Raw genomic sequence first — 13,595 nt, 5'->3', positions numbered from 1 at the left:
GTGCCTCTGAATTATTAAGGACTGGCAGGCTGTGCAGAAGCAGGCAAAGGACACAGAAAACATTTGCCCCCTGCCCCCGCAGAGACAATTTAAAAGAAAGGGCTTGTGCTTCCTCTTCTTCTGGTGCTCTCTTACTCCCACATTTTGCGAGCAGCACTGTGCTTCTCTCATCTATTTGTGTTCCTTCAGAGGTTATTCCGGAAAGAAGGAATCTAACCAGTAAGGGTACAGCCATGCAGTAGTCCTGTATCCACCTCTCAGCTCCTGGCCTGTTCGGCACACGGGTTTGTAAAAGATGAGTTGTAGATCAACCCCACGGGCACACAGTGCCAGACGAGAGTGTGACCATTTAACAGAAAATCTGTCCCTGCCCCAGGGAGTTTGAAGGCAAAGTGTAAATAATAAAAGGCATCCCCAGCCTCTGTTGCTCTCTGGGTTTCGGTGGTACTAGCTTTGTGCTTTGGCATGCAGCAGTGTTCCTTGAGGTTACTGAACGCTGTATATCCTCTTACGTCAGAGGAATATAAACTCGGAGAAGGAGGTCAGTATTCCCAGCATGCCAGTGCCTCGGCTCCTGTCCCACTGTCACTGGAGCTACCCTGCATCTGCGTGAGCAGAGCAGTGGTGGAAGGCTCCGGGGGGACCTTATTGCAGCCTTTCAACACTTACAGGGGACTTGTAGAAAGATGGGGACAGCATTTTTAGCAAAGCCTGTAGCGGTAGGACAAGGTCTGGTGGTTTTAAGCTGAAAGAGGAGAGATTTAGGTCAGATATCAGGAAGAAATTCTTTACTGTGAGGGAGGTGAGGCACTGGCAGAGGCTGCCCAGAGCAGCTGTGGGTGCCCCATCCCTGGGAGCTCAAGGCCAGGCTGGACGGGGCTGGAAGCAACCTGGTCTGCTGGGAGGTGTCGCTGCCCGTGGCAGGGGAGTGGGACTGGATGACCTTCAAAGGTCCCTCCCAACCCAAAGCGTTCGATGATTCCAAGCCATCATCCAGCGGCCATAGGTGCCAGCTGGGAAGTGGAATGACCAGAGCTCAAATTGTACTGAGATGCTGAGCAGGCAGAAAGGATGACTTGCTAATGGAAGTGCTGGCAGTGAGCTATGTTAAATGAGTGGCACACTGCTTGTCACGTCCCCAGGAGTGTGTCAGCCCATGCTCCAGAGTCTTCCGGGCACTCCATGCCAAGGCACACTGCCTCTCCGTGTGCCACATCCCACCGTCGGAGCTCACAGCTCAGGGCTTGCTCCTCAGGCTTTGGAGCCTGACAACCTGCACGCCCGGGTGCGCTGGGTGCGCTGCACCAAGGACGTGACGCTGCGCAGCGCCCTTTCTCTGAGGCTTCTGTTAAATTCGCAGGAGTCCGCTCAGTGCGTCGAGATGCAGGTGGTAAGGGCAGTGATTACTGATGGTAGGTGACTTTACGGTGTGTCAGGGGTGCCTGAACGCCGCTTGCTTGACCCAGGCACTGACAGCCTGCCAAGAAGTCTCAGCAATACCCCTTTTTCATCACATGAAACATGTTTCAGTTGTTCTCAAATTTATTGGAGAAGAGCAGCCCATAAGACTGCAGGTCACAGCATGCAGTGCCTCTTTGTGAGTCGTGTGGGCTGTTACTTAATCTACAAGACATCCTTTGTCCAAAGGAATTTCGTTTGAACCGAGAATTACCTTCATGTGACCAACAGTCTTTTAGCAGCAGGTGACAGTACCGAGATTCAGGCAGTAAAAGGGGACGTTTGCATGGAAACGCTTGACGGTGTTGCCCAAACATTATCCACCGTCCACCTGGGGACCGTCATAAGCCACTTTAAAAGAGCCAGAGCCCACTACATACTGAAAAGCATTGACACCTACATTATTAACACAATGTATGTATTGTGTAGAGCAGCCAGCCACTGTTTTGTCTAAGCAAAGCGCCGTGTGCCAGTACCTCTGCTTTCCCAGAGCTTCAGCGCACTGTGTGAGGTGACAGCAACCGTGGTCCCCTTGTCAGCGCCACCCTGCAGATGTTAACAGCAGCAGACCCACATCAGAAGTAGCTTAGTTTGCCTTGCTGAGAAGCTTCTCGCTGAGCTTGGCTGTGCTGTAACACTTGCTTCTGCAGGACTGTTTGTTTTCGTGTTTGTTTTTTGTCATTAATTAACAGTTCTGCCAGCCTGAAGCTGCTTGCCCGCTTCAAAAGCGCTGCAGTGCCATGACTGCGGTGCCTTCCTTGCTGCTTGAAGTGCCGGAGCATGGTCGGTTAACTGTTCTCACCTTTGAACATAACAAACATTTCATTCCTCAAAGTGCCTGATTGTGAGTCTTTTGAATCTAGTATGCTCTTCTGTTTGTATTTTTCAGTTTGACTCGCACTTCGCAGATGTCAGAGGTCACTCGTCTTTGCCCCAGTTCTTCCTCTTCCTCACTTCATTGCAGATCACAGCAAGGGTTAGCATTTCAATAGCCACTGTCCCCAAGCATTGCAATTCTGGGCAAGAGAGCAGGGGAACACTGCGCTTGGCAGGGAGCTGTCAGTGCGCTGAAGTCAGCTTTCCTAACGTTATAGGTAGTATATCAACAAGGCAAAAGCTCGCTCTAAAAATTGGCACCGAGTGGCAGACTTCTTGGCCAACTCAACACAGCAGCTAAAAATATTGAGTGGCCAGCGGAGGCCAAACTGCTTCTCATCCTTTTAGGTGGTCTTGGCAGGGGTGGGAGGGAAGTCTGCTCTGCTGTTGTCCACGCTGTACCTGGGTTTGATGTGTGGAAACTTCAGCCCTGAGAGCTGCTGGTTTGCTGTGTCTTGCCAGCGCAAAATTCACACACCTCAGTAACAGAGTGTTGCATTGGAAGGCGATGGGAGCTCGGGACTGAAGCGGCTTTTCTGATGCATTTTCTGGTTTTGTGATGATGCAGAACAATGGAACTTCCCACTGCAAACCTGACTGCACACCAAGACGCTGTTCTAGTAAAGCTTTTCCATAATGAAAAGCATCCCAGATCAGGACACAACCCACCTAGACCGGTATCCTGTCTCCCACAGAAGCCCAGGGAAAACTCTCTGAAGTATTGCCCTCCAATACTTTTAGCTAATACACAGAATAATGCCAAAGACAAATGTAGTATGCCTGGAGCTAAAATGCGTTTCTAAATGGGTGTCTGGCCTCCCCCGTCAAGGGCTATGTCAGAGGTGGACATTGCAGGAGTCGTTGCTTACTGCTCTGGTTATTGTTGGCAGGCTGGTGGGCCCCGAGCCCGTTCCCTGGGCGCAGAGAGAGCGGCACGCTGGCCCGGCAGGAGCGCAGGCTCCAGGGGACTGCTTTTTCCCTGCGTACGTGTGATAATCGTTGCAAAGCTGCTCTGTCTTCTTGCTATTAGAAAACAGACCATCTGAAAAGGCAAGCGGTACAGGGAATTAAAACAGCTCTGCGCATCTTCAGTGCTTCAGATTCAGGGGACTGGGGGTTGCTGGTTGCCCAGAAGTGGCCTGTCCCCGGTAGGGTTATGGGTCAGAAGGGACAGGCAGCTCCACTAGGGAAGGGAGCCAGGCTGGTGACACTGCTCCTCGCTAAAGCACTGTGCCCAATGGAGCTCTGAGAACCATGCACTGGAGCTCAGGAGCTCCAGGTCCTTCCCAGAAGGGATGTTCTCCTTGAGGCTGTGGGTCACGCTGGCACAAGCAGCGGTGCTGGGCACCGGCCAGCCTCGCAGGCAGCTGCGTTGCCATTGGGCATGTGCAGGGACAGCAGCGGGCAGCACTAGAGGCAGCGCGAGGGACTGGCAGATGGAGTTCTCTCATCAGCATCCATATCAGAATGTGCCTTTTCCCCGAGAAAAAGCTGTTGCTCCTGACTGCCAGCTCAACTGGTTTCCAGCGGAGAGAGAGGCAGGGCGCGTGCTTTCTGCTGCCTCCATCAGTCATAACAAAGATCGCCAGAACAGGGCTTCCCTGGCAGTGGGTTTTGGCGCAGTGTGCCCTGGTTCGCTTGCCCACTGTCCAGGGGCCACCGTGGCATCGGCATTAAACACATCGTTCCATTGGGGAAGAGAGGCGGACCCACGGAGAGCAGATCTGTTGAGTAAGAAGGTGCTATTTTTACATAGCTACTTCTCAGGCTATAAAACAGCCCACACAGAGCGAGACCACACGGCGCAGGCTTGACTTTCATCACTTCATCAGATGGAAACTCAGACGGCGAGGGTCTCGCGAGAGCCCGTACACCGCGGGGCTGCCCCAGGAGCCGAGGAAGCGGCGCTGGAGCGAGGCGTGCCGCGTAGCCGGGTTTGTTATTCTTGCAAGGTGGTCAGCAGCCAAGAAGCAGAGCGAGGCGGCCACCAAGGTGCGCCGAGTGTGGGGATGGCTGGCACAGCAGGGAAAGCAGAGCCAGGGTGTCCACGTAGAGCAGGGTTATTCCTTACCTCCCAAATCTTTCCAGTCCCCCTTTCCCCGCACATCCGCATACGGGGGCAGGCAAAGCTCTTCTGTGTCAGAGTCACCAGTCCTGCGTCTGTCACATTTCCCAGGGATTGTGCCATTAGTCTGCGGGACCTGATGCAGGTGGCGTGGGACACGGCGGTGCGGTGGGACCCTTGTGTCTGAGCTCGGCATCTCTTCCCCCAGCTGATGCAACCGGTGCTGGGAGGGTGGCAGGCGCTGCCGCTGCTGGCTCCTCCCTTCCCAGAACTGTGCCCTGCTGTTCCCTGGGCCGCAGGCGTCGGGAAGGCCTTTTGCTGGCGCATCAGCTTTGAAGCAAAAATGTTGATCTCAGGATTGGAAACGGTCTCTTTGCCCTCAGAGCCTGGCCTGTCTCGGGGGAACAGAGAGCTCCTGGCCCCCTTCAGCAGCACACTTGTCTCTGGCTGCTCCTTTGGGGCTGGGGGCATTCAGGACCTTGCAGAGCCCTCAGCCCCTGCAGCTTGGCGCCTTGTGCAGCAACTGCTTAGCTCTCCTGGAGGTGCTGGTTCCTCTTGCTTCAACCCACAACACACTTGGAAAATTGAGGAAAACCGTATTGCTCCAGAGAATCGCACTCACTCTTTCTTCCCTGCTCTGCAAGCGGCTGTTTGATGGCAAACGCAGGCCGGCGTCGGATGTGGCTCGGCACAGCAGAGCAGGACCTGTGGGGAAGGTTACCTGCCAGCAATGCTGGGAACCAGGCAGCAGCTACCAATTTCCAGTTCAACATCGAAAACTGGTTCAGGGGGCCCTGCTTTTCTTCTGCAGAGAAACCGGGAGACTTGCTTTGAAGGTCTGGAGTGTGTTAGTAGTCTAATCCCAGTGTCAATTTTTGCGTGATCTGCATTGCACCCGTGTTTGGACTCCATCCCCGAACGGGTGGAAGGACCGGCTTGTCACAGGTGGGGTTTCTAGTGACACTTTGGCTGGGACTTTGGTCCGTTCCACACTGCTGGATGTTCCTAACTGGGGGATTGCTGAAAAACTATCTTAAATCCATCGGAGGATTTCAGGTGCTGTGCAGTGAGGACTTCAGAAGTCATTTAGAAGCACAAACTTGGATATGTAATTTATGTGCAGTATGTTCATGGATCTTAGTTCTAAAAAAGAGTTAAGAGATCGCTGCAGCTCCCGCCTGCAGGCACAGGAGAGGTAAGGCAGGAATGTGTTCATGGGCTGCATCTGCAGCCAGCTTTCCTGAGGCCCCAAGCACAGTATTCCCAGAACGAGGATATTTGTTGTTCTGGCAGGTTGCTTGTTTCTGCTTGCTAGGCTTTCCGAGCTGTGACCTGGCCTCGCGGCCTCTTCTCGTTATCTGCAGCAGTGAGAAAAGAGCCTTGACTTTCTAATCTTCGTGGTGCTGCTTAGGATGAGAGAATGTAAAAGCTCTGGAATTGGCAAGCCGAGGAGGTCCACACAAGGTGCCAGTGGGTGACCGAGCTGGCCAGGGGCCTGGAGCTGCCCGTGCTGTGACTGGGTCCACACCCCCGCAGTCGGGCACTGGCAGCACCGTACGGGCTCGGGGATGCTCGGTCTCCCAAAGGGATCATCGCAGAAATCCTGCTCTGCAGGATACTGGTGCAGTGGTAGCCTGGGGGGGACAAGCCCCGCAGGGACCCTCCAAGAAGAGGAGTAGCTTCTTGGCGTTTTTCTCGTTCATGAGAGACTGAAAGCCACAGTTTTGCCATTTGCCTTGTGCTTGTGCGTGTCTGCCTGTGCCTCTCAGACATTGTCCTCTTCGGCTGCCAGTAGTGGGTCAACCTGTGCGGGACCAACACCACTGGTCCCTCGTGAGCACCTTCAGTAGCCAAAAAGAGCCTTTCTAGGACAGAGAACGGGGTGGATTGAGCATGGGGCCACACCAGAACCAACCGTGGAACGGAATGGAACCTGCTATGGCTTACGGCATCAAACGCAGGGGCTTTTCGGCAGGGCCACGGGTGGGACCCGGGGCCACTAGCGAACATGACTGTTCTTCACAAGAGCGCTCATCAGAGAGCCTTGTAGGCTTTTGGGTAGTGCTGTGAGGTTTATGTCATCCACTTCTCTCGCTCTGAAGCATGATGGATGGGAGTGCTATGAGCACCACAGAACTAGAGAATAAGGGAACGTGAGGGCAGTTGCATATTTCACCATCAACTCTGCAGCCCTTGCTGTCCTTCTTCTGCCCAGATGACCATTCTCTGGCACTCAGTCTCGCAGCCCTAGGTTTTAAGTCAGTTAAAAGCAATCTTTGCCAGGGTTGCTGGTGCTCTGCCACCCACCTTGGCCTGCAGCATTACCCCACAGCTCTGTAGGAGGGAACAAACCACGTCCTCGGAGCTGGCCTGGTATGTCTCACGGCCTGGCTTGTGGGGCTGGCCCTGCAGTGCCATCCATCCCAGCACACTGTCCTGTTCCCAGGCGGCTGCGGAGGCAGCCCAGCTTCGGCAAGGTACCAGCATTCAGCGGTGAAGATCGCCGAGACTAATTACGCTGTTAGTCCTCATCCCGGACTTGCTGTTTGACGGCAAGTGAGCTGTGATTTATGTGGGAGCTTGGTGCTTCTCCCCCTGTGCCCCGCCATGTAGGTGTCTGCTCTCTGGTGCTGCCAGCAGCCGTGCAGGGATGTGCGCAGGTCGGGATGCAGTGGGAAGGTTTGTTTCCCCAGGTAAAGGGAAGCAGCTTGAGTTCTCTCCATTGTTACTAGGAACTCCATCTCCTGATGCACAAATGCCGTTTTCCCCATTGCCAGCCCAGACGCGAAGGTTTTTTCTGGCCAGCCTCCCCCTTGGTGGGACTGATCCCCTTTCCCCCAAAGCAAGTTGTGGCAGGGAATAAGGTTTGTTGCCCTTTCACTGTCATGTGGCAGCAGCCGGGAGGTGACAAGCAGAGGCAGTCCTTGCACTCAGGCTGGAAAAGGGCCCAAAGCTCCTTACTGCATGGGCACAGCTGTGCCGAGATCCCTGCCAGCCCACGGTGGTTGGTGCTTTCCAGGACCCTAACGGCAGAGCCCAAATGGCTTGCAGAAATCCCGGCGTTCGTAAGAAATCCACTGTGTCTCGTTCGTCTGGGTTGCTCGCCCTCAGACCTCTTGGGAGGAGGAGTCCTGGCTGTGTCTCCAGGCTCTGGCCAGAGGACTAGGAGGAGAGAGGGGGAGAGCATCGCTGCGGCGTTCCACCAGCACACCTGAGCTCGCTGGCAGCTGGAGCTGGCGTCTGTACAGAGCCAGGGATCCCGGCCCCGCGCTCCTGCTTGGGTTGTGGGAGGGTTGCAGTCCGTGGGTGGATAGAGTCCCTTAGTAGCTCAGAACCTGGGAGAGTCTTCTGGGCATTGATTGCCTGTGCTCCTCTTTCTTCGGCACAGGAATGAACTCAATGACCACCTGGACACCATCGATTCCAACCTGGATAACCTTCAGACGATGCTGACCACGCACGGCTTCAGCGTAGACACAAGCGCACTGTTAGATGTGAGTATCGCCCCCCACCCGCCCGCCCATCCCGGCGCCGCGCCCCAGCTGCGTCTTGCGGTACCATGTGCGTGTGGCTCGCGGTGGCAGATGGACCACGGTAGCTTCAACCATGAATTTCCACAGCACGCCTGGGTTTGCTTGCTTTCCCTACACTAATCATTCTTTCCTTTGGCAGCTGTTTAGCCCTTCAATGACGGTTACAGACATGAACCTTCCCGACCTGGACAGCAGCCTTGCCAGTGTGAGTAGCTGTTAAAAATCCCTCCATGCACACACAGCTGCCAGAATGAAGTGTGTCCTGCTGTTCCGCAGCAGCCTCTCCGCGTGATTAAAGGAAGGTTCTGACAGGCTCTGAGGAGTGTCCAGGCCGGCCCCAGCCCAAAGGGAGGGGATGTGGGAGAGAGGAGGAACGTGAAGCCCCGCGCGGGCTGGGGGAGCCGCCGAGGGGAAATAATTCAATTAGCACTGCGGCTTTCTCTGAGCAGCTCATACGGAGCGCAGGGCTACTTCATCATTCATACTCGGTTAATTAGGTGCTGAGATTTCCATCCCTCATGTGAGCTCTGCCCCCTGAACATGGAAGTGCAGTGAAGCCTATAGAGCTGCATGTGGTTTCCATAAACCCTCCTTCTGACTTTCTGAAATTGTCAGGAGGCTTTCTTAAGGCAAACTCCACCATGTGCTGTATTATTAATTTTATTTACTTGGGTACCATCAGTGCTGAACACCGTGCACAGCGCTGACACAGACTCTCCTTGCAAGAGCTGGTGTTGCCTGATAAAATGATTTTTTTTCATCAGATAACGATGATTAGTCAAACACAGCATTTCGTGGCTGCATTGAGAAGGCGCTTGGAGCAGCAGGGGTGGAAGTTACAGTCACAAGCAGCGAGTCCCAGACCCTTGGAGTAGGAGGTAGCCTGAGGACTGGAGCGCTGCTGGGCTGGGGCAGAGCCAGGTCCTTCTCGCTGCCCTGGGGCAGAGCAGCGGCTGCAGCCCCGCTGGTGTGCTGGCATGCTCCGGCCCTTGCTCTACCCTGGGACGTGTGTCGGTATCTGCACAAAACGACTCCACAAGAAAAACTGAGAGGGAAACAAAAGATCAACGGCAGCTTGGATGCTGCTGTGGGTGCAGGAGAGGGAGTCTGGCCCGGATCAGACCAAGCAGGGGTCTCCTGGTCCAGTTGGTACAGTGAGCCAGGGACCCTCGGCTAGCCTCTAACCCCTTATCTCCGTCTTGCTTCTTTTTTTATTATCAGAAAAAGCACAAAGGGATCTTGTGGTTTTTTTCCCACCAGTACAGAACAGGAAACATCTTGAAAGTTTTTGCAAAACAAATGTAATCTCTTTGCTGGAGACCTCACGGGCCCTCAGGTGACGCAACATATGCTCCTGGGATGGCTGTGAGGAAGGTGTTAATGCCGGTGTTACAGAGCAGGGAGAGGACAGGAGCAACGTGCCCCTCTCCAAAGCACACCTTCAGAGGCCTGGTGGCTTTTCCCGAAGTAAAACGATTCCCACGAGCTCTTTCGGGGGACCCCTCACCCTGCACTGACATGCGCCTGGGATGCAGCGTGACGCACGGAGCAGGAGTTCAGCACTGTTCGTTCTGCAGCATCTCTGGCGCTTGTCTCTTGCTGGACATTTCTGTACCGCTTTGGTGCGGTGCAGGCGCCCATGGGCTGGCTGAGTTCTTTGGCTGCCCGCAAGGAAAAAAAGCTGTAGGGGGAAGTGCAATGCAGAGGACCATTTTGTGTGTGGGCAGACAAATAACCTGCCCTGTAAGTTTGGGTAAATTTAGTTAAACACCTGATTTCCTACCGACTGGAGGCTCTGCTGCAACAGCGGAGGCTGGCTGGGCAGGAAGATCAGGACAAGGGATTAGTGGGATTTGGGAGAAGAACATGAGCAGCGAAGATTCGGTAAGTTGTTGAGCATCTGGAAGCAGGATTTTCTAAAGGGATCTTAACTGGTGTCCTTTGAAATTCACAGCTTAGCTCATCAGCTCGAGTAGCGTTTGGATCAAGGTCACTGGTGTGTTATTTATCTCCCCTGTGGTGTTGGGAGGGGTGTTTTGCTGGGCTTTGTCTTCACCCAGCCTTCACACTGCAAAAACCCCTGTGCTGGCCGTGGGGTGAGCTGCGGGGTTCCTAAATCGTGGCCAGAGGGTCTGTGAAGACGTGCGCGCTCACAAGTGGTCTGCCTTCGCTCAGCACCAGTTGCTATGCAGTAACAAAAAACACTGGGTACGCGCTGAATTACTTTCTACGGTGACTTTGGCACAGCAGCGGTTGCTGTAATAAGTAGCCGCGGGATTATTAGCTGACTGTAAATCCACAGAGGGAAAGTGATCCCACAGGAGAGCCTCTGCTCAAGCGTTGTCCTCCGCCGTGGCACTGGTGGAGAGCAGTGCTCTGGGCTCAGCAGTCTGGGATTAGCCGGCTCAGCGCCATGCTCCCCAGGCGACGTGAGCTCTGAGGGTGGCGGGGCTTCCCTCCTGACTGCAGTGAGCAGAGTTGCTCAGGTGGGCAGTGTGGTTTCAAAATTTTTCTCCCTTTAATACACACATCTCAGCCTTTCCAGCCCAGTCGTGCCCATGGGATGGGGGTGCACAATGGGATTGCATCCTCAGCCACAGCCCAGGTCGCTCTGACAGCTTTTGCTGGGAGCTGCAGCTCTCAGGTGCTTTAGTAGCACCAAGACTTCCGATAAACAGAAATAAATCACAAAAAATAAAATTGCTCATTACAAACGCATCCCAAAGGCTTCCCCTGGGATTGTAGACCCCCAGGATGGAGAAAGGCTTCATGCTGTGACCCAGGAAAGCGTTGCGGAGCAGGACCTTTGCCTATAGGAGAGAGGATTTGTGGAACCGGGTTTGGCCGGGGCAGTCGTGCGCCGCCTGAATCAGTCCCGTTGCCAACCTGGGAGCTGGAGCACGCCACACCAGCTGCGCCTGGGTCCATGTGGGCTTGCTGGCAACCTGGTGAACCTCTGAGGGTGTCTGTCTGCCTCAGTGGGGCCTTGAGACTGTACGTCTCAGCTTTCTTTGCGCAGCACGTGTGCTGGGTCAGTCCCAAGGCAGGCACGGAGAGGACCCACATGTGTCTGACCCACATAACGCGCTCACCAACCCAACTTTTCTCCCTGCAGATTCAAGATCTCCTTTCATCCCAGGAGCAACAGAAACCTACTGAGACAGAGGCCAGCACAGCAGACGCAGGTACCAGGCGGCCGCCTCGGTGTTCAGGGAGGATTGAGGCTGTGGCAGAATCATTTCTCCTCCCCAAAAGGGTATTTGGCTGAGAGAGATGAGACTGTTGAACCTGGAAAAGAGAAAGTACGGAGGGGGATCTTAGCTATGTGTATAAATCCCTGATGGGAGGGAACAAAGAAGGGGGAGACAGGCTCTCCCCAGCAGTGCCCAGGGACAGGGCATGAGGCCACGGCACAAACCAAAAGATGTGAAATTCCATCAGAACACAAAAACCCCCAATTTTTTTACTGTGAGGGTGGTCAGGCTCCAGAGAGGCTGGGGAACCTCTGCCCTTGGAGATGCTCAGACACAGTCCTGGGCATCCTGCTCGCGCTGAGCCTGCCTCAGCAGTCCCGAGGTCACCACCAGCCCCAGCCTGGTGGGATTTCTGTCTGCATGGAATGGCACGGGCTGTCCACAGTGCTGCTCTTCCTTCGTGGCAGCAAGCCCAGCGCCCAGCCATGGGCTCTGTCACAGCCTGGTCAGGACTGTGCTGTCGGCATCTCCATGGCGGCACAGAAAAGCCCCCAGTCCCTCCCTGTGTGTCCCAGAGAGTGGGCTGGAACCCAGCTAAGGTCAAATCCTTGTGCCTTGCCAATGTGCCCAAGGCCTTGCCCGAGCCCTGGCATCCCATCGCTGGCGTGGCAAGGAGTGCTTCTTGAAAGTGGCGAGGAAGCGAGTTGAACCTTGTCGCTCTTGTTCTCTGCTGAAAGCTGCTACCCTCGTGTGAACTCTCTCTTTGCAGGGAAGCAGCTGGTGCACTACACGGCCCAGCCCCTCTTCCTGGTGGACTCGAGCGCTGTCGACATGGGGAGTGGAGACCTGCCGATATTCTTCGAGCTGGGGGAAGGGCCGTATTTCACAGACGGAGACGAGTACTCAGAAGATCCCACCATCTCCCTCTTGTCAGGGACTGAGCAGTCCAAACCCAAGGACCCTGCGATATCCTAAGGCCCAGGGCAGGGTGAAAGAGAGGAAGAGAAAGGATACGCACTAAAGGGAAATCCAGCCGTCAGCCTCCTCGCTTTGCACAGACATTGAAAGCTCTAAACACCCTCTGGTTCATGTTTGCTTCCCCCGGCACTGTGAGGATTTCATTTGTGTGTGTGCTTAATGAGGTGTTTTGAAATCTGCTTTAGATTCTAGCCACCCAGCGCTCCTCCAGTTTGGCGGCCGTCGGGCGGGGGGGCCGAGCCGTGCAAGAGCCTCCCCCACCTGCCGCGTGCGGTCATGGCCCGTCGTGTCGCGGAGGCTGGGACGGGCACCGCCGCGGCACCAGCGAGCGGGCGGGAGAGCCTGGCTGGCCGCAGAACAGCCGGCCGCTGCGTGACACTTGCATCACGCTCGCGCGCCCCCCCCCGAGGGTGGCAGCCGTGACCCCCCCGGTGGGACACCAGCAGGGGCATGGCTGTGGGGCGCTCCTCCCGGCCGGGGAGCGGGGCGCTCGTCGGGTGTGCAGGTGGGGTAGCTTTTCTGAGGAAGGGAGTTCCCCCTCCACCCCTGTCCCCTTCCCTCCTTGCCCCCGGAGAGGCAGATGCGATGGTTTTTAAAAGAGAAAATAAAAGTTTGCCGATCTGGCGCCGGTGGGTCGGATCCCGTTGTGGTCTCTGCCTTGCGGTCTGGTCCCCGAGGGTCTCCGTGTGTGCGTGTGCCCCCCCGGGGCGCCCCAAAGCCCAGCTTTATCTTCTCTTTTTTATTTTCTCTCGCACTGTGTGTTTCTTTTTCTTTGTTTTCTTTGGGTTTGTTTTCCTTTTGTTTAGCAGTAAAAATTTGTACATTTACACTTCAGATTGTTAATAGTAAAAACTGTATTTTGAATTTTTACATGAGAGAAGAAGAACCCACTTCTATCTATATATATATAAATATCTCTATATATATATACATACAAATATATATAAAACAAATGGTCTGTCACCTGGTGGCTTTTCTATGGTTGAAAGCTTTACTTTTGTCATCTTTTCGGGAAGCGGATGGGATAAAGACCCAGAAATTGCCCTCCGTGTCCCCAGACACCCTGCGATCCCGGTGCCAGCACCTGCCCCAGCATTGGCCGTGCAGGAGCCGGAGCCCTTGCCACACTTCTGCGGTGGCAGCCAGCGAGGTGCGTGTGTGCGTATGCGTGTGAGTCCTGTGCTGTGGCTCCCTTGCCTAAATCCCGGGCTGGGCTCCTGGTCTGAGTTTTCCAGGATGTTTCGGAGGAGGAGACTGCAGCGGGGCCCACGCTGACGCACCAGAGGTGTGGCGGATGCTGTGCACACATTTAGGAGTGCTTTTTCTTTTTTTTTTTTTTTTTTATAAGAATAATAAAAAAAATCTTTGTTGTTATGTTCAGAGCGTTCAAAACTCCCTCTGTCCTGCTGTCCTCCACTCGGGTGGTCACAATATGCTGCTCGGTCACCCCGAAGGCGCAGACGCCTCGGCGCTGGGGTTCGGCCATAGCCT

At 54.7% G+C, this 13,595-nt stretch overlaps 1 protein-coding gene across 4 annotated transcripts in view; it reads left to right on the top strand.

The window, feature by feature from the left end:
• Nucleotides 1-12,743, top strand: part of HSF1 (heat shock transcription factor 1) — a 72,396-nt gene extending 59,653 nt beyond the window's left edge. For 2 of the 4 annotated variants that reach the window (XM_037379114.1, XM_037379116.1), the window contains exons 10-14: nucleotides 2,348-2,434; nucleotides 7,788-7,893; nucleotides 8,072-8,137; nucleotides 11,048-11,117; nucleotides 11,896-12,743. In XM_037379114.1, the coding sequence (XP_037235011.1) occupies nucleotides 2,348-2,434; nucleotides 7,788-7,893; nucleotides 8,072-8,137; nucleotides 11,048-11,117; nucleotides 11,896-12,101 (535 nt within the window). In that variant the 3' untranslated portion in view covers nucleotides 12,102-12,743. The remainder of the gene's footprint in view (nucleotides 1-2,347; nucleotides 2,435-7,787; nucleotides 7,894-8,071; nucleotides 8,138-11,047; nucleotides 11,118-11,895) is intronic. The other 2 variants (XM_037379115.1, XM_037379117.1) reach the window with 2 other exon arrangements.
• Nucleotides 12,744-13,595: the final 852 nt, after the last annotated feature.

This window comes from Falco rusticolus, chromosome 3, assembly GCF_015220075.1.
Source record: "Falco rusticolus isolate bFalRus1 chromosome 3, bFalRus1.pri, whole genome shotgun sequence".
In the NCBI taxonomy this organism is placed as follows: domain Eukaryota; kingdom Metazoa; phylum Chordata; class Aves; order Falconiformes; family Falconidae; genus Falco; species Falco rusticolus.
The sequence above is the reverse complement of the archived record's forward strand: the minus strand, read 5'-3'. Positions and strand labels throughout refer to the sequence as shown.